The sequence below is a fragment of the Pristiophorus japonicus genome, chromosome 8 (genome assembly GCF_044704955.1).
Source record: "Pristiophorus japonicus isolate sPriJap1 chromosome 8, sPriJap1.hap1, whole genome shotgun sequence".
NCBI classification, from domain to species: domain Eukaryota; kingdom Metazoa; phylum Chordata; class Chondrichthyes; family Pristiophoridae; genus Pristiophorus; species Pristiophorus japonicus.
In genome coordinates this window covers 57,826,563-57,852,390 of record NC_091984.1, presented here as the reverse complement: position 1 = coordinate 57,852,390, position 25,828 = coordinate 57,826,563, and the positions used below count along the sequence as shown (strand labels likewise).

The 25,828-nt window shown below is 42.2% G+C and overlaps 1 protein-coding gene across 8 annotated transcripts in view; it reads right to left on the bottom strand.

Moving 5' to 3' along the window:
- Positions 1-1,045: 1,045 nt before the first annotated feature.
- Positions 1,046-25,828, bottom strand: part of mast2 (microtubule associated serine/threonine kinase 2) — a 641,111-nt gene continuing 616,328 nt past the window's right edge. For 7 of the 8 annotated variants that reach the window (XM_070886829.1, XM_070886830.1, XM_070886831.1 and 4 more), the window contains 7 exons: positions 21,624-21,904; positions 17,926-18,141; positions 16,543-16,769; positions 16,283-16,405; positions 14,766-14,902; positions 12,838-13,025; positions 1,046-4,811 (listed from right to left, as the gene is read on the bottom strand). In XM_070886829.1, the coding sequence (XP_070742930.1) occupies positions 2,584-4,811; positions 12,838-13,025; positions 14,766-14,902; positions 16,283-16,405; positions 16,543-16,769; positions 17,926-18,141; positions 21,624-21,904 (3,400 nt within the window). In that variant the 3' untranslated portion in view covers positions 1,046-2,583. The remainder of the gene's footprint in view (positions 4,812-12,837; positions 13,026-14,765; positions 14,903-16,282; positions 16,406-16,542; positions 16,770-17,925; positions 18,142-21,623; positions 21,905-25,828) is intronic. The other variant, XM_070886832.1, reaches the window with a different exon arrangement.

Here is a 25,828-nt window from a genome sequence, read left to right as displayed (position 1 = left end):
GCCTGCTCCGCCATTCAATAAGATCATGGCTGATCTGATCATGGACTCAGCTCCACTTTCCCGCCCACTCCCCCTAACCCCTTATCCCGCTGCCGCCTTTACCTCAGCGCCTCCTCACCAGCCCGCCCCAACATCTCCTCTGTGACGGGGCCTGCCGGCCCGAACACTTCCTTGCCAGCGGGATCCGCCCGAACAGCTCCACGGCGGCGGGTCCCACCCGAAACATTTCCACAGGGCCCGCCCGACGACCACCTGGACAGGGCTGGCGATCTGAACAGCTCTTCGGAGAGCAACCCTCCGCCCAACACCCCCCACCTCCCAACTTTCTGATGTTCCGAAATCTAGAAATACCCAACCTGGGCTCGGGTGTTTCCGGATTTGTAACGTCAGAAAGTCCGGAAAAACACCTCGGTCCTGAATTTGGGACACTGCACCTGTATAACAAAGGTCTGCACTGGAAAGTAATCTGTTGTATACAAAGTGCATTCACACATTTCTGAGAAGTGATATGGTGCTATATAACTGAGTCTTTTTATGTAAAAATGTAACATATATTAGACTGAACAGTACATTTAAATTTTAAGTTAAGTTTCATGAATGCTTTGGAATTGAATGAATTTTGAATTGGTGAAGTAGCTTTGATGTCAACAAACAGTGACATTTCTGTTTTTTTTTGCTCTGAACCATACCACCATTGATATACAAGTTAGAAATGCCCACAGACCTTAAGCTTTGCAAATTATGGCTTAGCAGCCTCATCAACAAATAGCAAAACAGAATCTTAAAATGATGTAAATTTAAAGATGATTGGCCTGTAAATTATAAGCACAATATTTTAAGAGTGTCATAATTGGAGCTGCGCATCCCTAAACATTAACATCTGGATCAAGAATACTGACATGTATTGCAAATGGCTGTTGTGAAGTACAGTCCGTGGTATAATGTGGGTTTGAAATGTTTAGAAAACAAGCACAATCTTCACCCCAAATGAGCAAAAATGGTATTTAAAAAACCCACTCAACACACAAAAAAACTAGCAGAGGTATTTTCTTTTCACGGCAGTAAACACACCCCCTTTATTTCAAGTATTTTTCCTCATTAACTTTGAATGAAAACATTATAGCAGTAAAGAAATCAGTCAGACTCACTGTGAGCAATAGTACAGGCTCCACAGTAATGTCCACAGAACCTTTTTCTTTTTTTCCTTTTTTTCTTTTTATTTAAAAGATTAAACACAGCAATTAAAAGTAAGTCAGTATTAACCACTAACAGTCTAACTTACTCAGTTCAACTAACTGACACATCTAGCTGACTGTAGCTGCTGATAAAACAAAGCCATCTACGATTGTTAGGCTAGCTGAAGCTGCAAGTTCTATTAGTGCAATACATCATAAACATAACATGATATAGCTGGGGGGGGGGGGGCGGGGCGGCGAGAGAGAAGGGGACACCAAATTAAAACATTCACATCAGCTGAAAGCTAACACAAAAGTTGTTACATTGTAATGGGAGCTTTTAAAAAAAAGTGAAGCAAACTGTCATAAAAATTATGGGCCTTGTGGATATTATTGAACATATGTATTTTGAAATGTGGAAATAAGTCCTGTATATTTGAAAGGATGGGGTTAAAGCCAACATGCAGTAATAATGCAACACAAAAAACCCTACGTGACGACGGTCTGCATCGATTAAATAAGCACTAAAATGTTTTTTTTAATACTTTTCACTTTTTTGTGAAAGCACTTCCATTACACATTCACTACATCGCTCCATGACAACAAAATATCTATGTGGCACAAACCCAGAAAGACATCCAAGACTGTCGTGTGTATTTTTACAATAAATAAGATACATTTCTCAGATACATTAATACAAAAAAGGGAAAAATTACATTACACTCTCAAAGCGCTCTGCAGGAATGTATTACTTTGCATAGTGACAAGTTACATTACAGAGCTAAGGGTTCGGGCAGCACCATGACAACAATGAATCTAGTAAATAGTAAAGCATAGGCCTCTATCAAGGCTTTGTTGGCAAACCTGGCTTGTATATATACAGATGTCACCTACATCACAGAGACTCTGCTTGCCGTCAATGCACATTATACAGACATTTTGTAAATGGGAGTCACGTAAATTTGAAAATGTAAAAAATAAAGATGATATGTAAGCTAAATGTTTTTTTGTATTCATGTGTATTATGGCATTTCTCATAGAATCACAGTGTACACAGGAATTATCATCCACCTTGCTATCTTCAAAAAGATCATTGGTCCAACTCGAAATCAAAATTGGTGTTAGCAATAGAGTGAGTGGAAAAAATAACACCAGATACCCTGTTTGAAATGTCAGCTCGTTTCGAAACAAAAATCAAACTGTAGCACATTGGCAGCACACAAAGTGTCCCCCGAACAGAATATAATGTCAAGAAAATGCTAAACTATTTGCACGCATCTCGTTGAGTTGTTTTTTTTTTGCAATAGTGTATAGATACAAAGTCAAACATGCAGCTTTAAGGGACTTCCAAAAAAGGTTTTTTAGTTAGATGCTGATGACCCATTTTCTTACAACTGGAAATTACCAACTATGTTTTCTTGACATTATCACATGCAAAGTTTTGTGATCGCTGCACATCCTGCCCTTTCTTATGGTCTACTGGTTCTTTATTTTTGACATGACAACTTCCGGATTGATTTTTCCCACACTTTTCCACACAGGCTTGGTGCTGTTCTCTTGGTGATGAAATTCTTGGAGTATCTTGCACTGCTTTGTACTCACACAAGGCCCCTATGACTGGTGCAGGCTTTAAAAGCGAGCCATAAACTATGGCCTTATCTTCGAATTGCAGTTTTGCACTTGCAGGCGTTGATGAGGATGTTGTGACACTTGACACTGTAGCAGGCCCAAATATGGTAAAATGTGACCCTTCTTTATCATTCCTAGCTACCAAATCCTGTGGCCCTAATTCCTTCCTCCTCTCAGTCTCTGTTATCCCAGGGATAGCCAACTTCACTGGACCCAGCACATTTTTGGCAACAGTAGCTAAATGGGAAACAAAAGGTGTTTTAGCAAAGCTAACTGAAGAGCATTTTGAGCCAATTGTACTTCCCATACTTATCACAGGTTGACTTTTAGTGTCCAGTTGTTCATTTCTCTTTAACATTCGCTCACTTTGGCTTAATCCATCCATTTCCTCGGCCGTGGAATGTTTAAGTGCTTCTTGACATTTGACATTGTTTGACTGAAGAGATTTCTCACTAATCCCAAATGAGTCTTTTTGCTTACTCACACTTTGCCCTTTGACCTCATCACTGGCCTTGCATTCAGTTCTGATGGCCTCCTTCTTAGGATCTTCAATTCTATGAGACTGTTTTGAGAGATGAGGAAGCAGTGATTTGAAAAGCAGATGCTCAGTAGTAGGGGAAGAACACGCAGTTAGTTGATCAGTGGCTTCTGGTACTTTCTGATGTACATCCTTTGCTAGAGTGGGCCTTCCATGCATCAATTGACTAAGAGGAGTGCTGCTGTTATCGATACCCGTTTCTAACAAATCTGTTTGAATGCCTTGATGCTTTTTGAATGGTTCTGTTTTTCTGATCTCTTGGTTTGATGTTTCTTCTGGGGCTTTTTGCCTTAAGATAGTTTTGGGGGAGTCATTATCCTTTGTAGTAGCACAATTTATCAGAGGTTGTTTTATTTCAACAGCTTTCAAGTCTCTAGAATCTGTTTTAATCTGACCACTCTTCTGAATGCCTGAGACAGAATGCTCTAATACAGCCTTTTCTCCATGTGCAGTGTTGATTGAACAATCTTCTACTTGATATGGTTCTGCTATTTTATGTGTTACTGTACTGCCCAACATTGATCTCCCAGTGCTGTGCTCTGAAAGCAGAATTACGTTTCTCTCTGAAGACCTCAATTCTTTAGACTCGGATAAGAACACAGAGATGAGGTCATCTTCTGAAGAATCCCTACTTCCTGGTTTATGTGAACTGTAACCAGTTTCGAGTAAATGTGAAACTTCTGTTTGGGCACAAGACCGATGCAACTTCCTTCCTTCCTGGCTGTCTTCTGAACCTTCATCGCTTTCATCTTCAGAGATATCCACCTCATGAATGGCATCTTGTTTTTGTAGTGCTTCTCGCCTTTCTGCCCTATCATGTCTTATCGCTACTAGTTTATCATTCAGCTTTCCTCTATTGATTCCTTCCGATGATTCTTGCCGACCCATTTTTCTGGCAGCAGGTTGCTTTAGTGTTCCCTTTTCTGCAGGGCCACGTTTGCTGCCTGGTGATTCATTAGCAGATTCCTGTAAACTCTGTAGGCTGGGGTCTCTCTGTAGCATTTCCTTTTTAAATTCTGAGTGCGATATATCCAGGCTGTGCTTTCGGGAAGATGACAGTTTCTTTTCAGATGATAGGGTAGCAGCCAATTTTTCAGCAGACTGAACCCTCTTTAACAATGGCGATCTTGGAGGTTCTGCACTTTTGGGCCTGGAGATCTGCCTGACCAGTGGTGGAGAAGAGTGTAATTTAACTGGGAATGATTGTGTTGCATTAGAACTACCCAGACAATGTGAAGGTAGGGGAGACGGGGAACGCTGAGGGGATGTTGGCTGTGGGGTGGGTGATGGAGTGCGAGCAAGAGGAGAGAGGGGGATGTTCCCTGCAGATTTGCGTCTGGGTGACCTATACTGTCGTTGCAGCTTGGGAGCCAATCCTTGGAGAGAGCTTGGACGGATGTGACCAGAACTGGCTGGAGAATTGGGCACGCTGGAACTAGGAGAGCTGCTCTGTGATGAATTGCCACCAACTGGAAAAAGAGATATCAAAGTATGGTATTAGCACTAAATAGTCATTTAAAAATTACATCTAACTGATAATTATTTGAGATGAAAACTGCCAAAAACAATTTAGTATAACTTACAATAACAAAAAATACAAGTGCAAAACTAGTCTTTTGTCCCCAAGGGCTCAATTTTCCCCAATGCCGTTTTTTGGTGTACCAGTTACGCCCGTTTTATTGGGCCCAACTAAAAAGAAAACAACTTTCCCTCTTTGAATTGTTAATGTTGCCGCCACGTTGGCTATCCTTTAGCTTTGGGGGTGGAGCCTAAGAAGAGCGGCAAAAAGATTGGGTGGCCAGGGTAACAAGGGACACACTGCGGGCTGAGGCTGGAAAGTGAAACATACAAGACATTCTGGCCAGCTCACAGCAACCTGCACAAGCACCTTACACATTGCAGATCACCAGCATGAAATTATTAGTTTATGCCAAAAATCTACACCACTCCCCCCACCCCTGCCGGTGCCACTCCTAAGGCCTCCCAAGGTCGAAAGGCCTCCCTCCCTGATGGTGCCGATGCCGCTCCTAACCCTGGCCAAAAGGCCTTCACCCCTCTCCTCCCACTCTCTCCTCTCCCCCCCGCCCCCCGCCCCCCGCCCCCCGCCCCCTCTGCCGCTGCTGTCCCGGCCGTGGAACTGGATCTGCTGTGCTGATTCTCTTAGCTGCGCCGATTTTGTTAACTGCCCAGAAGGTTTTTCTAGAGTGGTCACATACGCCATCTTAAGAAAAATTGGAGTAAATTGGAGTTGGCCAAACTTGCTTAAATGGTCAAAATGTGCACGGGTAGCAGGTTACGCCCCCAATGAGGTAAAAAAAATCGTGGCCTAAAAAAATCCTAGCCAAGTGAATTCCGCTGGCGCAGAAACTTTGGGGAAACTTGGAGATTATAATTTACTCCAAGAAAAACGGTGCACGCCAAAAAAAAAAGTAGAAAATTGAGCCCCAAGTCTAGTTGAAATAATTTTGCACAGGAAATAGTAATAGGATACATCACAAAAACTCATGTTCATTAGTAATCACGTTTTTTGCTCTATTTCAAAGAGGGATTAGAAATACTGTTACTTTCTTTTAACATTTCAAATCCTAGGTATCGCAGGATTTTTAAAAAACTGTTTGGAGAAGTATTTTGCCTTTATTATTCCTACCTCACCATACTCATCCAATTACTACTGTGGGGGACAAATGAGAGATCAAGTAAATGTGTTAATTATATCATTGATATTAACATATTTGTAACTAGCCACGATCTATTTGATAATAAATAATTGCACAAAGGCTTCAAAATTAGGAAGCTGTTGGATCAACATTGTTTCAGCCAATTTTTTTTTCCCCCACACAGTTATCCAATGTTGGATTCAATCCTACAGTTGAAAAGCAAATGTAGCTGGCCTTGAATTGCTGGTGCGCCAACAGTTTTCATGGAATCACAGGTCGCGATTTCGCCGACCGAGGCTGACCCAGTGCGGACAAGGTAGGTGGCGGATTGCGACCCCGCTCCCGGCCCCATCCCACTCTGGGAAAATAATTTTCCCTTGATGGGGCTTGTTAAGCCCGCCCTGCGAGGTGCCAGGCTAATTAAAAGGAAGCGGGTCTGATGACGTCATTTGATGACGTGTCATCAGCCGGTTTCTGTAAAGGGACCATGTCCACATTCATTTTGACATGATGATTATGGAGAGAGCCACAGCATGCAGGGAGGTTCTCTTCCCTTCCAATGGATGGAAGAGACCTCCCCAGGGCACCAACACAGCCTGGTTGCACATTGCACAGGAGGGCACAAGCAGGGATGCTGTCAGGAGGACCTGGCTGTAGTGGTGCAAACTGTTCAATGATCTCAGTAGATCATGAAATGTTACTGGCAAAGCCACACTCAATCTCATCCTGCTGTGCCAATCACCACATCACTCTGCCTTCCCTACCCTACTCCTGCACTTCCTTACTCACACCAACTTACCTTGTGTCATGTATGTAACCTTCATGTAACTGTAACCTTCATAACAACACTGCACACTGTATACACCTAAAAAATGCACACCTTGACCAAAGTGGGTGAACTTGTGGGAGACACTCCTCACCTGGTCATCCAGGTATATAAAGGGAGGTCCCACGCAGGGTCATCACTTCTTGGTCCTGTGAATAAAGGTTCAGGTCACAGAGTGACCTTGTCTGCAGAATGTGCCTCATGTGAATTTATAGTAATGTGTAAGGACATTACACCTTGCACCTCCACTCACCCCTCTCTCTCTATCTACATCGTCACTTCCCCATCTCACTAGTCACTCCTCACACTCATCCTTGTCCAATCATCCAACTAATACTAATTTGTACAGCAAACTGCATTGATTTTTCCAGTTCCAGTGATCTGAGGTGACCTTGGGGCTCTTTTGTCCCATAGTCTGGTACATCAGTTGCCGTATAATGTCTTAACTAAGGTCTCAAACTTCAAGCTGCATGACACTACAATGACCACAGTAACAACGTCCTTAAAGAAAACACACATATAAAACAATGCAGCTCATTTCAAAGTTGAAAACTAGTGAAACATGATCACAGTTAATGTATTATTTTATTGAGTTTGTCTGTCTTAACTGCATGCTAATTTCAACCTAGCCAGATACAGATTTGATGACTATTAGCATAAAAAAGTTCTTACCAGTAATTATATTTATTGACTACCGTGTTTCCTACATTACAACAGTGACTACATTCCAGTCATGGGCTGTAAAGCACTTTGAGACATCCGGTGGTCATGAAAGGCGCTATATAAATCCAAGTCTTTCTTTCTTTCGCCAGTGCCTGCTTTAGTGTCGAATCGCATTCTTTTGGTTTGTTGTAAAATACTTTGCTATCCCACTTTACAGATTCCCCATTACTTTAAAATCTTACACCATCCTCTAATCCGTCATCATGTTCTCATTAAGAACAGATAACATTTCTTTACATGGTCTTCATAGCTCAATAATCTCAACCTTCCACCGTGCTGGTCATCCATGCCACTGACCTTACACGTTGTAAAGTTTTGCGTGCCTAGAATAACAACCCACATGTGGTGCCGTTAAAGAGCTTGCATTTAATAGTGCCTCACCATTTCCCCAGGATGGACCACAGTGTTTTATAACTAAAAAATGTCCAAATGTAGTCATTGCTGATAAGCAGGCAGACAATTTGTGCATAACAAACAACAATTGAATGAATAACCAGGAAGTCAGTTTTTGGTGGTGTTGCTTGAGGAGGAATGTTGGTGAGGACACCAGTAGAACTCCCTACCTTTTTTTGAATAGTGCCATGCAATCTTTTATGTCCATCTAAGTAGGAAGATGGGACCCCAATTTAAAGTCTCATCAGAAAGATGGCATCTCCAACAATGCAGTAGTCCATCAGTATTGCACTGTTGCGTCAGTCTAGATATGTGCTCAAGTCTGTAGTGGGACTTGAACACACAACATTCTGACTCAGAGTAGTATCAACCGAGCCATGCTGACAGTCAATTAAAGACGGTTGCTGGGAGTTCACGAGAAAGGATGCTTCTCAAGCTCAGGGCTCACTGACAGGATACAGGCTGGGCTGGGGGAAGAGGGTCAGTACTTCAAACACAGTAGAGTGGGAGAAGAGAGTTAAAAGGTACAAAAAGCATGGGGGCTGGTCAGTCTAAATTTTCTGAGACTTCCTCTACCTAATGCTACTGTAGCCTGCCTCCCCCATTAATATTGCCAGAGCCTGGCCTTCCCAATGTTGCCAGGCAATGGGCCTCCTTCAATGCTCTGCAAACCCTAGAACCTCCTTTCCTATACCACGCCGTCAAAGCTTCCAGCTTCCCCTTCTTTTTTTTAAAAATTATTTGTTCTCGCGATTTGGGCAATGCGCATTCCGAGCTGCCCTGAGAAGATGTAGGTGGTGAGCCATGTCCTTGAATTATTGCAATTGGTGGAGTGATGGTACTCCCACGATGGTGTTAGGTAGACATTGCCAGGATTTTGACCCAGCAATAATGAAAGAACATTGATATATGTTCACGTCAGGGTGGTGCATGACTAGGATAAGAACTTGGAGGTGATGTTGTTCCCATGACACTGTTGCTTTTGTTCTTTTTGTTAGTAGAGGTTATAGGGGAGGGAGATGCTGTCAACGTTGGTGCATTTCTGCAGTTCATCCTGTTGACTATACATACTGCAACCACAGTGTGCCGGTGGTGGAGGGGATGGATATTGAACCTGGTGATAGAGGCGCAATCAAGCATCAATTCTGCAAAATGGTCTTCAGAGGTAAGAGTAAGCCATAAGCAAGTTTATTCAATTCCTAACAATTTTGTATAGCTCAGTTTTTTTCGATTAATGTAGTACAGGTATGTGCATCTCCTTAACCAATCAGATTGAAGAATCCTTACTGGGGCACACAGAGTGCGAACCAGGAAGTGCAAGTTAGAATATTTAATTAAATGCCAAATCATGTATAAAAAGTGAATGGGATTGAGAGAGAGAGAGACAAGAGGCAGGAAGAAAAACTTTTTAAAAATTTTAAATTTCCAACAATGATTAAACTCTGAAGGAACGAGACTCCGCACTTTTAAAAGTAAATTTTCAGTGCCAGAGAGGTTGTTTGGCAGCAATTAAGACTTATGATCCCGTTAAAAATTCACTTACACGTGAATGGACAAGCCCTAATCTTTACTGGCGTGTTTAGTGGGTAAGTACAGCAACTTCACACTCATGTGTTTGAATGCCAAGTCTCTCGGCAAGATACCGGTATAGAAACATTAAAAAATAGGTGCAGGAGTAGGCCATTCGGCCCTTCGAGCCTGCACCACCATTCAACATGATCATGGCTGATCATTCACCTCAGTACCCCTTTCCCGCTTTCTCTCCATACCCCTTGATCCCTTTAGCCATAAGGGCCACATCTAACTCCCTCTTGAATATATCCGATGAACTGGCATCAACGACTCACTGCGGCAGGGAATTCCACAGGTTAACAACTCTCTGAGTGAAGAAGTTTCTCCTCATCTCAGTCCTAAATGGCCTACCCCTTATTCTAAGACTGTGTCCCCTGGTTCTGGACTTCCGCAACATCGGGAACATTCTTCCCGCATCTAACCTGTCCCGTCCCGTCAGAATCATACATTTCTATGAGATCCCCTCTCATCCTTCTAAACTCCAGTGTATAAAGGCCCAGTTGATCCAGTCTCTCCTCATATGTCAGTCCAGCCATCCCTGGAATCAGTCTGGTGATACTTCGCTGCACTCCCTCAATAGCAAGAACGTCCTTCCTCAGATTAGGAGACCAAAATTGAACACAATATTCCAGGTGAGGCCTCACCAAGGCCCTGTACAACTGCAGTAAGACCTCCCCTGCTCCTATACTCAAATCCCCTAGCTATGAAGGCCAACATGCCATTTGCCTTCTTCACCGCCTGCTGTACCTGCATGCCCACTTTCAATGACTGATGAACCATGACACCCAGGTCCATTGCACCTCCCCTTTTCCTAATCTGCCGCCATTCAGATAATATTCTGCCTTCGTGTTTTTGCCACCAAAGTGGATAACCTCACATTTATCCACATTATACTGCATCTGCCACGCATTTGCCCACTCACCTAACCTGTCCAAGTCACCCTGCAGCCTCTTGGCATCCTCCTCACAGCTCACACCGCCACCCAGTTTAGTGTCATCTGCAAACTTGGAGATATTACCCTCAATTCCTTCATCCAAATCATTAATGTATATTGTGAAGAGCTGGGGTCCCAGCACTGAGCCCTGCGGTACTCCACTAGTTACTACCTCCCATTCCGAAAAGGACCCGTTTATCCCGACTATCTGCTTCCTGCCCGCCAACCAATTCTCTATCCACGCCAGTACATTACCCCCAATACCATGTGCCTTGATGTTGTACACCAATCTCTTATGTGGTACCTTGTCAAAGGCCTTTTGAAAGTCCAAATACACCACATCCACTGGTTTTCCCTTGTCCACTCCACTAGTTACATCCTCAAAATATTCCAGAAGATTGGTCAAGCATGATTTCCCTTTCATAAATCCATGCTGACTTGGTCCGATCCTGTCACCGCTTTCCAAATGCGCTGCTATTTCATCATTGATAACTGATTCCAACATTTTCCCCACTACTGATGTCAGGCTAACCGGTCTATAATTACTCACTTTCTCTCTCCCTCCTTTTGTTAAAAAGTGGTGTTACATTAGCTACCCTCCAGTCCACAGGAACTGATCCATAGTTGATAGACTGTTGGAAAATGATCACCAATGCATCCTCTGTTTCTAGGTCCACTTCCTTAAGTACTCTGGGATGCAGACTATCAGACCCTGGGGATTTATCGGCCTTCAATCCCATCCATAGGAACTGATCCAGAGTCGATAGACAGTTGGAAAATGATTACCAATGCATCCACTATTTCTAGGACCACCTCCTTAAGTACTCTGAGATGCAGACTATCAGGCCCTGGGGATTTATCGGCCTTCAATATCATCAATTTCCCGCCTAATAAGGATATCCTTAAGTTCCTCCTTCTCACTAGACTCTCGGTCCTCTAGTACATCCGGAAGGTCATTTGTGTCTTCCTTCGTGAAGACAGAACCAAAGTATTTGTTCAATTGGTCTGCCATTTCTTTGTTCCCCATTATTAATTCACCTGAGTCCAACTGCAAGGGACCTACGTTTGTTTTCACCAATCTTTTTCTCTTCACATATCTACTTGCAGTCAGTTTTTATGTTCCCGGCAAGCTTCCTCTCATACTCTATTTTCCCCCTCCGAATTAAACCCTTTATCCTCCTCTGCTGATTTCTAAATTTCTTCCAGTCCTCAGGTTTGCTGCTTTTTCTGGCCAAGTTATATGCCTCTTCCTTGGGTTTAACACTATCCTTAATTTCCCTTGTTAGCCACGGTTGAGCCAGCTTCCGTGTTTTATTTTTACTCCAGACAGGGATGTACAACTGCTGAAGTTTATCCATGTGATCTATAAATGTTTGCGATTGCCTATCCACCGTCAACCCTTTAAGTATCACTTGCCAGTCTATTCTAGCCAATTCCCGCCTCATGCCATTGAAGTTAGCTTTCCTTAAGTTTAGGACCCTAGTTTCTGAATTAACTGTGTCACTCTCAATCTTAATAAAGAATTCTACCATATTATAGTCACTCTTCCCCAAGGGATCTCACACAACAAGACTGCTAATTAGTCCCTTCTCATTACACATCACCCAGTCTAGGATGGCCAGCTCTCTAGTCGGTTCCTCGATATATTGGTCAAGAAAACCATCCCTAATACACTCCAGGAAATCCTCCTCTACCGCATTGCTACCAGTTTGGTTAACCCAATCTATATGTAAATTAAAGTAGCCCATGATAACTGCTGTACCTTTATTGCACACATACCTGAAGAAGCAGGGCAATTTGGACAGCAACTTCCTGATTTCCACATTTAAAGAAAGAAAGAAGAAAGAAAGGAAGATTTGCATTTATATAGCGCCTTTCATGACCACCGGACATCCCAAAGCGCTTTACAGCCAATGAAGTACTTTTGAAGTGTTGTCACTGTTGTAATGTAGGAAACGTGGCAGCCAATTTGCACACGGCTAGCTCTCACAAACAGCAATGTGATAATGACCAGATAATCAATTTCTGTTATGTTGATTGAGGGATAAATATTGGCCAGGATTTTTTTCCTGAGGGGAATACACCATTTTTAAAATTCTTTACTTTATGTCTAGAGTGGTAAACACAAATGGACACTGCATGTGCATTTATTTTATACCACTTTTTACACTTCAGCATAGGCAAATGAGCTCCAGAGGAAATGTCGGCGTCGATTCCTGTTGGCAAGATCGGTGTAATTTCTGTGTCAGTATGATCCAGGAAATTTGGGACTTTTATCTTAGGTCAAGGAGCAGCAAGTTAAACTGGAATTTTCTAAATAAAAGGGTTTTGATAAGCGTTTAGCATTTCCATAATATGATTGTTACTTCAGTTGAAGAAATCAAACCTACCTGAATGTACAGAATCCGGCGTCGACCTGTAACTCTGCGTCGGTGAGCGAGGGGAAAGGTTATGTGTTGGCGAACCTGGCACACTTTCTCCAGATGAAAGCGATCGATTCAGGGAGGACAAACTCCGACTCGTATGTAGCAATGACGCTTGTTTTGTAATCTTTCGGAAGAGAGAGCTTCTTTTCTTGCTGTAAATTATAAAGTAGAGGTAATGACTTGAACATAATAGAATTAACTTTCTTGAGCACAGGTTAGACTTTTAAGTGTAAATCGACGTTTCTAACAACAAAGTTAAAAAAAAAATGGATTCAGAGAAATTTATATCCCCTGGCCCTTTTGCACTGAACAATGTCAGGGGTCATTCAGTGGTGGAGTGTGCAGCTGAGAAACCTGCATGCAAGCTTCTGAAAATGGCATTTTGAACTGGCCATGTAAACGATGACAAGAGCAAGCCAGGGTGCCCATGTATATATACGTAAAATGATGGCTATCTTGCAGTGATTTCAGTAACTCTTAAGGGAGAGATTTAGATGACATCAGAAACTGGAAAATTTAACAAACAGTAGGTGCAAAGATCAGATCTGCTGTCACAAAAGCACTGCAAGAAGCTATTTTTTCCAGTTTTTATCCAATTGTAATGCTAAGAGAGGTTTTGCACACAAATTTAGAGAAAGCAAATAATGCACAGCGATGTTTTATTTGTTATTTTTAATAAGTGTAAGGCTATGCAATCTTATTTCTACTTTACATTGCTAAACCTCCGCATAGTAATGATCACAGCAAAGGTAGGAGATGTGAGCTCAACACAATAGCTTTCTGCTCAATCGATTATGGAAATGGGCAATAATTCGCCATTCAAAATACAGTAATTGTGTACAAGTTAGGTCCCAATAACAACAACTTGTATTTATATAGCGCCTTTAACATAGTAAAACTTCACAAGGCGCTTCACAGTAGCATTATAAAACAAAATTTGACAATGACCCATATAAGGAGAAATTAGGGAAGAAGATCAAAAGCTTCGTCAAAGAGATAGGTTTTAAGGAGCATCTTAAAGAAGAAAAGAGGGGTAGTGAGGCAGTGAGGTTTGGAAGGGAATTCCAGAGCTTAGGGCCGAGGTAGCTGAAGGTACAGCCACCAATGGTTGAGCCATTAAAATCAGGGGTCCTCAAAAGGCCTGAATTAGAGGAGCGCAGATATCTCGGAGGATTGGGGATTTGCAGGAAATTGCAGAGATAGGGAGGGGCGAGGCCATGTATGGATTTAAAAACAATGATGTGAATTTTAAAATCAAGGCATTGCTTAACTGGGAGCCAATACAGGTCAGCGAGCACAGGGGCGATGGGTGAACAAGACTTAGGACACGGGCAGCAGAGTTTTGGATGACCTCCAGTTTACATAGGGTAGAACGTGAAAGGCTAGCCAGGAGTGCATTGGAATCATCAAGTCTAGATATAACAAAGGCATGGATGAGGATTTCAGCAGATGAGCTGAGGCAGGGGCAGAGTCGGGCGATGGAAATAGGCGGTCTCAGTTATGAGGCCGATATGTGGTCGGGAGCTCATTTTGGAGTCAAATATGATACCAAGATTGCAAAAAGTCTGGTTCAGCCTCAGACAGATGCTAGGGAGAAGGATGGAATTGGTGGCTAGGGAACACAGTTTGTGGCGGGGACCAAAGACAATGGCTTCAGCCTTCCCAATATTTAGCTGGAGGAGATTTTTGCTCATCCAGTACTGAATGTCAGACAAGCAGTCTGACAAGGAGGAGGAAAATGTCTGTTCAACAAAATATAGCACCAGTTACTAATCAATAATTCTTAAATAACTCAAATTACAAATAGTAATTAAGAGTAATCCTAAAAATACAGAATTCAATGGGCAAAACTGCTACAATGATGTTATTGAGTAATCTCTGTTGAAAAATACCTTTCTTGGCCGTCTTTTGTTTTACCCTTCTTATTCCTTCTTGCCATCTTTGACTTGTTGGTAGATCTCCGAGCTGGCCCAATTTTGATTGAAGTATTCTCAAAAGGAGTCGTTGATATTGAAACCTTGTTTCCACTCTATGAATACATGTTAATTGAATAACTTCATTGTTTTTATTCCTGTGTGAATTATATTCAGCAAATACTGTATTCAGACATATATAGATGAAATGTAGATGTCATGACACAGCAGAAATCATAAGATACTGTGACAAGGAAACATGTTCCAAAAACAATTTACAAATATTTTAGATACATCTTGATTTTGGGGAATTAAAAAAAAATATTTTAAAACAGTTCAGCTAGCCAGATTTGAATCTCACTGTATTCAGTTCAAATTTCAACATATAGCTTCTGCAAACGCAGCTCTATTTGTCGTTTTGTTCACATAAAGCCACCTATTCAAGGGTACAACCCAGCTGTGGGAGATTTGGAGCATTTAGGCAAAGTGGCAGCCATGCATTTAGGCATGTGGAATTCAGCAACTGAGTCTGTTCATCTATTTGATGTCCTGTTAAACTGGTTTGGCTCTCAGACCAAGGTTTTGCAAAATTGAGAATCCAAGCAGATATGAAATGGTTTAGTATTCCACATAGCCATCAGATTTAGCAAAGATAGCATGGAAATCCAACAATAGAAAATGGGGAGAGTGTGATATTGGCCCTTTTTATAGCCCAATTATCGCCTCCGGGGGGGGGGGTGCAAGACACTTTTCGCCCGAGGGAGGGAGACCGCCTCCTGGGAAATTGCCCAGGAGTTTGCGGACGCCGCGCCCCACGGTTACCACCCTGGGCCACCGCGCAACCGCCGATGATGTCACTGCCATGCACGGCAACCCTTCACCATCCCTTAACACCCCACGGAGCTGGCCGACATCCGCTCTCGGGGCATTCTTTAAAGGAGAGGGCGCCAGCGCCCTGGGCCACCATCTATTTTTGTCGGCCGACTTTCGGGTCGGCTCAATAATGGCAACCCGAGTGCGGTCCAGGCCGCCAACGTGCAGTCTGGCACTCCACCTTGGGTGCCGGGCTGCTGGCCCGGTCGCATGCTACCCTGGTGGCCCAGTGGAGGCCATCAGAGGCCTTGCAGAGTTTTCAATGGCCCTCCCCTTTCATCAAAGTGGAGGGGCATTGAAGCACGTCAGTACTACGTGGAGCATCCACGTGGTGCTTCCTTCAGCGCTCCAGTTACCGCCCCCAAAGGAAATGGAGCGCGCGAGATTGCACACCACTCCTTTGAGGAGCGGTTAGGGCAATTCCGCGGCAGGGGTGGGACTTCTGCGCCGGGCGCTAAAGGTCCCAGCCCCAGAAGGTTACCGCCCCCAAGCGGGGCGCAGGGCAATTTCGCCCCCAGGCTATAAGCGTACATGATGCTGCTCGCACTGGCTGGAGCTGCAGCCTAAACATACTTTTCCAACTTTTACATCAGATGTTTCCTATGGAAGAAAATGATTATTACCTTTAATATGTGTTCCACCACTTCTGTGTGAACCAGGCCATGGACAGGTTCGCCATTTACATGAGTTATCAGATCCCCTGCTCGCAGGCCAGCATCATGGGCAGGACCATCTCTTTCAACGTGCTGCAATACAAAGGAAGTCATCAGTCCAATAAAGGAAACAATGCACAAGTCAAAAGTGGTAACACCATAATCTAGCCCCTTCTGATTTATAAACAACAACATGGTTATTTACTGTGAAACAAGATAAATCAACGTACCCAGACCATATGGTGAACTGTAAAGACATCACTTTCTCCCATGTAAACTCGGATAGCTCGAAGGGTAAAGCCGTATTTTTTCCCAGCTCTGTGGATAATGATTGCAGGCTTCAGATTGCTTACTGCAGGAGAAAAATCTCGGCTTGGTGAGGAATCCCGTGAGGATGGATTGGACGACAAAGAACGTGGTGACATAGGGCTGGCTAAGGGCGAACCAGTATGGTGATCTAAGTAAACAAAGTATAAAAAAGCAATTGTATAAATAAGATGTTTCTACTACCAAAAAAACTACCAAAAAAATAATGTTCTCCTTTTGAGTCAACATTGTATTTAACTATCATTAACGTTTCCGGTCAATGACCCTTCATCAGAACTGGAAAAGGTTAGAGATTTAACAGGTCTACAGGTTACATCTCTAACTTTTTCGAGTTCTGATGAAGGGTCATTGACCTGGAACGTTAACTCGGTTTCTCTCTCCACAGATGCTGCCTCACCCCGCTGAGTATTTCCAGCATTTTCTGTTTTTATTTCAGATTCCAGCATCTGCAGTATTTTGCTTTTGTAATAATATTTAACTGACTACTTTATCCATTTTATCCACCATTACATGAGTGTGCAGATTTTCTTGCTTAAATAAGTCAAGGAACTATTTTTAAAAGATTTAGAAAAAATTGTCTACTTAATAATTGTCCCAACCTACTTCATCAAAATAATATGCAACAGCACAGATGAGAACATTGTGTCGATGAAGTAATATTTCAACAGCAGGACATGGTAAACGTTACTGCCAGTACTATTTTCAAATAAGACTGTTGTTTTTGAGTTCTCTGAGCTTATCATTCAAACCTACATGGCTTAAACCACACTAACTGATGAAATGCAGTTTTAAAAATATATCCACTGTTGTTACTGCTTGTTAAGCGAAAGCAAATAAGAACCTGGAAATATATGAATAATGTTTTATTTAAGAGAAGAAAAATCTAAATCTGTGCTACAAATTTAACAAGGAACTGGAGGAGGACTCTGATTTGTATTTCAGTTTTATATACTGAGATTTTTTTTCAGTTATGGATGTGCTACAGAGCTTTTGAGTCTGTTCCACTTGTTAATCACTCGCAACAGTACCCAAATGACAATAAATTGCAGGAAATAGTAAGTTTAAAAACTTGAGCACTGTTTAATGGTATAATGAAGCATTAATGCTTAATGTTTGCTTCATCAGATTTCTAAAAAGCTGAAATGCTAATAGTGTTTTGTTGGTCAGTATCTTTTCTCAAACCCTAGGTCATCCTCAATAATGAAAAATTTAGCTCCAAACTACTGCTTCCAGAGTCAATAAACTGTCTAATTCCAAGGTGCACTCAGACCAGCCTTAATCCTCACCTGAAGGGATCATGAGGGACAAGGCGGTTGCAGAAGCTGATTTGATCACTTTATTGACTGGCCTGGAGGTGCGCTTCTCAGTCGATTCCCCAGACATTAGCCTGTGTCGAGCCCTGCGGACTGCTAGATCACTGATTGCTTTTGGAGTTGAAGAGTCTGATCCCTCCGTACTGTTGCTGCGAGACCTCTGATCAGATAGATCAGCAGTGCTGCTAGCTGGAATACAAATTAAAACTCATTAATAATGGCCTAGATTTTGCGGTCAGCAGCAAACGAATGGCGTCATCCGTTCATTACACTTGCTCAGACTTTCTATGGGATTTTGCACTGGAACTTGCTGTAATTAAAAATACATTTCAGTGCAGTGTGAACAGGGAAAGCAACTGTGCATCTCTTTAACCAATCAGATTGAAGAATCCTTATTGAGGCAATGCATAGTGGGAACCAGGAAGTGTCAGCTCGAATATTTAATTCAATGCCAAATGACACATAGAAAATAAAAGAGAGTTAAAAGAGACAGAATAAGAGAGTTTTAAAAAATTACATTTTTTGTTTTTCTAAATCTCCAACACTAATTAAAATCTGAAGGACTGAAACTCCACTTGTTAAAGTTCATTGTCACCGTTAAAAATGTATTTATGCTTGAATGGATAAGCCCTAACTTTTTCTGGTGAGGTTAGTGGGTATCTATCACGCAAGTAACGCAACTTCACACCTTCATATATTTCAATGCCAAGTTTCTCGGCGAGATACTGGTATAGCCGATATCCTCATTGTCACTTTTACCACAAAATCCAGGTCAATATAAGTATCTTGATAGAACTTATTTCGCTAGAGGCAATTATGAACTGTTGTACAGCTTTTTATTTTGCAATTGACATGCTAGATCATTTGAGATCCACTGGAATGCTTGATATTACTTTACAAATAAATAATGAGATGGCAAACTCTCAGGTCCACAAAGATTGAAAAAATAGCTGTGTGCATCTCTTTCACCAGCAGTGTGCACCTTAACAGGTGCTCAAAATCTGTTGTGTGTTCACAGGGATCGTCTCTCTCTCTCATCTGTAATATATTAGAAGTCTGTTGATTTGGCGGAACTGAATATGACTTAGTCACCGCAAGTCAGTAGCCTAGATAATAAGACATTGTGCATTACACGGCATCACATCTGTTATAAAACAGCATAACCGCTCACTTACCATGAGAAAATCACGGGAGATCTGCTGGTATATGAAAAGTTCTTTGTATGCGTAACTTCCTACAAGTTTAACACATGCTTCATGTAACTGACACGCCAATTCGATTAAACCTGACTATCTCACCAAAAATGGCAATTCCTGATCTTCAATTGGTTGATTGCTGGCATGTGACTCTGTCTAGGTCTCGTCAGATAACTGATTGACTGGGTTCACTTTTTTTAAACAAGTTTCCATCTCTTTTTCCTGTTTTATGTTCATTGTTATGGTTCTTTTAAAAAAAAAATAAAGGTTTATACCCAATCATCTCTTCTGGAAGGCTTCTTTTCCAGTCTTTTTCTTTAAGCACTAATCACCAGTGTCTTATTTTTGAAGGCCTGTTTTCCATTGTCTATCTTTGAAAGCCTGTACCCTGCTGTTTTTTTCTTTTGAATTTTTCTTCCCAGCTATTATTTTTGGCTAACCCTCTACTCACAGCCTTTTTTGCATCATTCGTCAACCAAAATCTAACCAACTTTATACTACTTCAATCCCCCAAGTATTCACTGCCCTATTACTTCCTCCATCTAAATTATGCACTCCCCTCCCCTTCAGAACTCTACTCCAAGTAACAATTACCCCACAAAATCCTCAATACTTTCCTTATTAACATTCAATACCCCTGCATACTCATTTCCCATACTCATTAAATTACTTCCAAAGCCCTCCTAAATCCTTATAAACCAAATAATCCACTTTGATAAACCACAATCTCCAAATCCACTGCCACAACAAGAATATTACCTTATTAAAAAAATGCTCTGACCTCCGGTGAGCAATACTATGGGAGATCATCGGGCAAGAAGATAAAAATGGCACATCAACGCCTGCAGACATCAGATTTTATTACAGATGCAAAACAATCTTAAGCTGTTTGAGTCAGTGCATAAAACTGACAAAACTAGTTTATTCAATTTTAAATTTATTTATTTATTCACTCACAGGATGTGGGGGTCACTGGCAAGGCCAGCAATTATTGGCCATTCCTAATTGCCCTCGAGAAGGTGAGCTGCCTTATTGAACAGCTGCAGTCCGTGTGGTGAAAATACTCTCAGTGCTGTTTAGGTAGGGAGTTCCAGGATTTTGACCCAGCGACGATGAAGGAACAGCGATATATGTCCAAGTCATGATGGTGTGACTTGGTGGGAACCTGGAGGTGGTGGTGTTACCATGTGCTTGCTGCCTTTGTATTTCTAGGTGGTAGAGGTCGTGGGTTTGGGACATGCTCTCAAAGAAGTCTTAGCGAGTTGCTGCAGTGAACGACTAACTCCTGCGAAATAGTTGAGGCGCGAACCCGGTCACGCCGTGCCCCCGCTGGTAGCTCCCGGGGCCACTACACCTCCGTCGATGATGGCATCGTTGTGCGCGGTGACCCGTTTTAGCCTCGTGGCAGAAATTGGGCAGCGCCCCATGAGGCTGCTGGGTCGCGAACTAGGCCGCACTTCACTCGTAGGGCAAAACATAATGGGGAGATGCGCGCCGCTATTTTACAGCGCCCTCTGACTTACCGGTCCGGCTTCGGAGTCCATTTCCGTGGGATCCATGCTGCGATCGTGCAGCCCAACACTCCTTTTCAGTGCCGGGCTGCGGCCATGGCACATCGCATCCCTGGTGCCCTAGTGGAGGTCCACCAAAAGCCCTGAAGAGCTTGCAGCATCCCTCCCCTTTAACAGAAGGGGGCGCCCATTAGAACGCATTAGCGCTATGCAACTAGCGCTCCGCTGTTTGCCCGGGTAGTGCCCCCGAGCCAACCCCAAGAGGAAGTGGAGCACGCGACACTGCGCTCTACTTCCTCTCAGGGGCGGTGACCCCAATTTAGGTCCCGGTCGGGACTTCTGTGCCGGGTGCAAGAAGTCCCGCCTCATGAGGGTTATCACCCACAAATGGGGCACTCTCGAATTTCACCGCCTTACATTCCGAACGTGCTGTTGTCCTCAAATAAAATTAAACAGTGGATTGACAATATTCCATGTAATCAACTTTGAAATAGAGATGTGGTGAATATGTAAGATTATGCTTTTTACTGTTATTTTTGGATCAAGGACTCCATTAATTAGATTTATTCAGAAATTATTTGCCAGATTAAAAAGTTTTGTTTAAATCAGAGATCATGAGCTCAAATCCCACCATGACAATTTTTGAATTTGAATTCAGTAAGTCTAGTAATTTTCTGGTTATCACCAAAATAAATGAGCATAAAAGTTGCTGGATGGTCATAAAAACTCAACTGGTTCACTAATGTCCTTCATGGAAGAGAACCTACTACCCCAATTACTTGGCCTGGTCTAATGCGATTCCAGTACCACAGTATGTGGTTTACTCATAATGCCCTCACTTCAATTAGAGATGGGCATTAAATGCTGCCTTAACAGTGTCACCCACATCACAGGAATTTAAAAAAATAAATCAGGTTATTTGGCATCTGCAGTTCTTTGCAGCATTTTTCCAGGACTATCTTACCAGTTAAAGTCGAGATGCTGATATTACTGATTGTCGAAGCAGGTGTGGCAGGACTAATATCCACTTCCAGTCTGAGGTGTCTCTCTATAGGTTGTTCTGGAATAGTTGAAGACACATCTTCCCACGTTCTAGTTGCTTGTTGCTTCTTTCCCTCTTCCTCTCCAGAGATGGCAAAGCGTGGCATCTCTATTAGTGTCGAGCAACGGCGCCTGACTGTCAGTGGTGGGCTGGAGTCACTTTCAGTGTGGGATGATTCTGACAATGACATACGTTTTCTGATACTGAAAAAAATTGGGAAAAGATTATAAATATGTCACAAAATCACATAAATGATGATAAGGCCAAGTGGGCTGGTCAAGTAATGGCACATCAGTAATGATTACCAGAGAAAACTGCTGTTATCCAGCATAAACACGAGCACTTGCCTTCCGCTGCTTCGGATGTATGACATTTACACTGAACAGTTCTGTACATTAGTAGCCTTCAAAGATTGTACAGACATGGCTGTCTCTGCCACTGCCTTAAAGACATGTATCCATTCGAGAGTCATCTAGAGAATATCACTAATATTTATCCGTCATGTCAGAAAAAGAAGGATGTGAAATGGGCATATTTTCTTATACCACAGTCTATTTTTTGGTGTTTTGTAATTGTCGGCTTATTTGAAATGTATTTTTCCACGTAATTAAAAAAATTAGACAAAGGCGATGTTGAGCTCCTCCTTCCTCCATTACTGGTCAGATTTGGCCAACTAAAAAAAGATAATCATCAGCTTTGATGTGTATCAGACCATACAATGAAATGAGCCTGTGATAAAATACTTTTCCACCAAATATATATCTCCATGGAATGCCAGTACTACTTCCAACTGACGATAGTGAGTAGTTAGCTCAGTTTCCAATGAGTGACAGAAAACAATGGCCTTTAGTCAACAACACAGTAACCTGGTGGTCGGATATACAAAAAAAAATACAGATTTGATCTTTGAAATGTTCTCAATATTCAGTTCTTATTCTCAGCTGTGCTGTCATGATGCAGCAGCCTTCAGGCGCATGCCGACAGGGAAGGATAATAAAATCACCCAACGATGATTTTGAAGACCTATTATAGCATAACACTGCAAGAAATCTGGAGCTGGTTACCACACATCCACCCTCTCACCAAGGCAACAGTAAATGGTACAAGGAAATCAAAAGGTCGGGGAAGAAAAATGAGAGGCGATGAATTCAACAACATTGTCATTAAGTTCTAAGAAATTCTACTCCAAAGATTAAATTCCAATTATCTGGGCAAGTGTAAACTGGACGAACATACAGGATTTCAGGTATTGATACCAAAACTTTTGCAGCCAAATCATCAGAAGGAATAACAGAAAAGGAACAGATTGAACAGCCAATTTCATTATTAAAATCTCTCCACATAAGTATTCTAACACCGTCCTGCTTGTTTTCTAATAATCACGTACTAGATAAGAATAATAGCTAAGTAAGTTCATATCCAACATGCACAATGACTATGTACGTTAACTGGACATTTTAAATTGAAATGCTAGTGCTAGGTTGAACTTTTACAGTTTATGTTACTAAAATACAAGACTGAAAACCACATAACATCTTAAATAATAAACTAAAATTTGGTTATTTGTATCTTAAGCTTAGCCCACTGGAGAAAATACACTCACTCTTAACATTTACAGCTAAACACCTATCTTCAAATGTTTTAATGATATTTGAGTATAAGGAAACCTATTTTGCCTTAATCATTGGACTTTTGGAAGCCACAGAGCATCAGATATTGTGAGGCAATGCGCATGGCTGTGAGCTGCAAGGAAAAGAAAAGGCCAAGGCCCGACTCCAACAAACAAAGAGGTACGGATGGGCCTGAGACAGTGGCGCTGGATTGTAACTAAGTCTTTACATAGAATTACGTAGGCCTGGAATTTGCGATCAGTGGCAAAGTGACAGCAACCACCGCTGCCCTCGAAGAAAGCTGCCAACGAAGATCTCGCAATCTCTGTGGCAATTTGATTATAGTGCTGTCAAAAGGCGATTCCGAGTGGAGAGCAGCAGTGATGTCATCAAGCTCTCTAAGCAACCAATCACATTAAAACATTCTCACACAGAAAACCAGGGAATAAAAAGCACTGATTCGATTTACATTCAAAATTTTACAGAGAGCGAAATAAAGATTGGGAAATACACATGGGGTTAAGATAGAAACTGAAATATCAAACAAATTTAAACAATTAAAAAAATATATTTTCTATCATAGGGAGAAATATGAAATTAGTTTTTCAGGGCCAGAACAGTTGTTCAGCAGTCAATACGCTGTTAAAACCCCAGTTACACCTATTCCATGAAGGCGTAACTTTTAATGGGGTGTTTAACAGGGTAATTAGATCGGAAAAGCTTAAGTTATCATCAGTTCAACTGACTTCACGGATTGCCGGCTATGGGGAGTTCTACTGCGCTGCCTGTGTTGGAGCAGGGAACGACTGACCACAACATGCAGTTATTGTCAGTTTCAGAAGGGTAGAGGCAGCGAACGCTGAGAGATGTGCTGTCATTACCACCGCACAATCTGGGCCACAGAATTACATAGAATATGGAGCATAGAAACAAGCCATTTGGTCCAGCCAATCCATGCCGGTGTTTATGCTCAAGTCGAGTCTCCTCCCATCCTTCCTCATCTAAATCCATCAGCATAACCTTCTATTCCCTTCTCCCTCATATGTTTATCTAGCTTCCCCTTAAATGCATCTATACTATTTGCTTCAACCACTCCCTGTGATAACAAGTTTCACATTCCCACTACTCTCTGGGTAAAAAGTTTTTTCTGAATTCCCTGTTGGATTTCTCGGTGATTATCTTATATTGATGGCCTCTAATTTTGCTCTTCCTCACAAGTGGAAACACTGTCTCTGTGTCCACTCGATCAAAACCTTCTATAATTTTAAAGACCTCTATTCAGTCACCCCTCAGCCTTCTCTTTTCAAGAGAAAAGAGAGCCAGCCTGTTCATCCTTTCCTGATAGGTATAAGTTCGCAGTTCTGGTACCATCTTTGTAAATCTTTTTTGCACCCTCTCCAGTGCCTCCATATCCTTTTTAGAATATGGAGACTAGAACTGCAGACAGTACTTAAGTGTGGTCTAACCAAGGCTCGATACAAGTTTAGTATAACTTTTCTACTTTTCTTTAGCAAAGAAAATTCTTATAGAAACATAGAAAATAGGTGCAGGAGTAGGCCATTCGGCCCTTCGAGCCTGCACCGCCATTCAATGAGTTCATGGCTGAACATGCAACTTCAGTATCCCATTCCTGCTTTCTCGCCATACCCCTTGATTCCCCTAGTAGTAAGGACTACATCTAACTCCTTTTTGAATATATTTAGTGAATTGGCCTCAACAACTTTCTGTGATCGAGAATTCCACAGGTTCACCACTCTCTGGGTGAAGAAGTTTCTCCTCATCTCGGTCCGAAATGGCTTACCCCTTATTCTTAGACTGTGACCCCTGGTTCTGGACTTCCCCAACATTAATAAGAACATAAGAATATAAGAATTAGGAACAGGAGTAGGCCATCCAGCCCCTCGAGTCTGCTCCGCCACCCAACAAGATCACGGCTGATCTGGCCATGGACTCAGCTACACTTACCCGTCCGCTCCCCATAACCCTTAATTCCCTTATTGGTTAAAAATCTATCTATCTGTGATTTGAATATATCCAATGAGCTAGCCTCAACTGCTTCCTTGGGCAGAGAATTCCACAGATTCACAATCCTCTGGGAGAAGAAATTACTTCTCAACTCGGTTGTAAATTGGCTCCCCCGTATTTTGAGGCTGTGCCCCCTAGTTCTAGTCTCCCCGACCAGTGGAAACAACCTCTCTGCCTCTATCCTGTCTATCCCCTTCATTATTTTAAATGTTTCTATAAGATCACCCCTCATCCTTCTGAACTCCAACGAGTAAAGACCCAATCTATCATCATAAGGTAACCCCCTCATCTCCAGAATCAGCCCAGTAAATCGTCTCTGTACCCCCTCCAAAAGCTAGTATATCCTTCCTTAAGTAAGGTGACCAAAACTGCATGCAGTACTCCAGGTGCGGCCTCACTAATACCCTGTACAGTTGCAGAAGGACCTCTCTGCTTTTGTACTCCATCCCTCTCGCAATGAAGGCCAACATTCCATTCGCCTTCCTGATTACC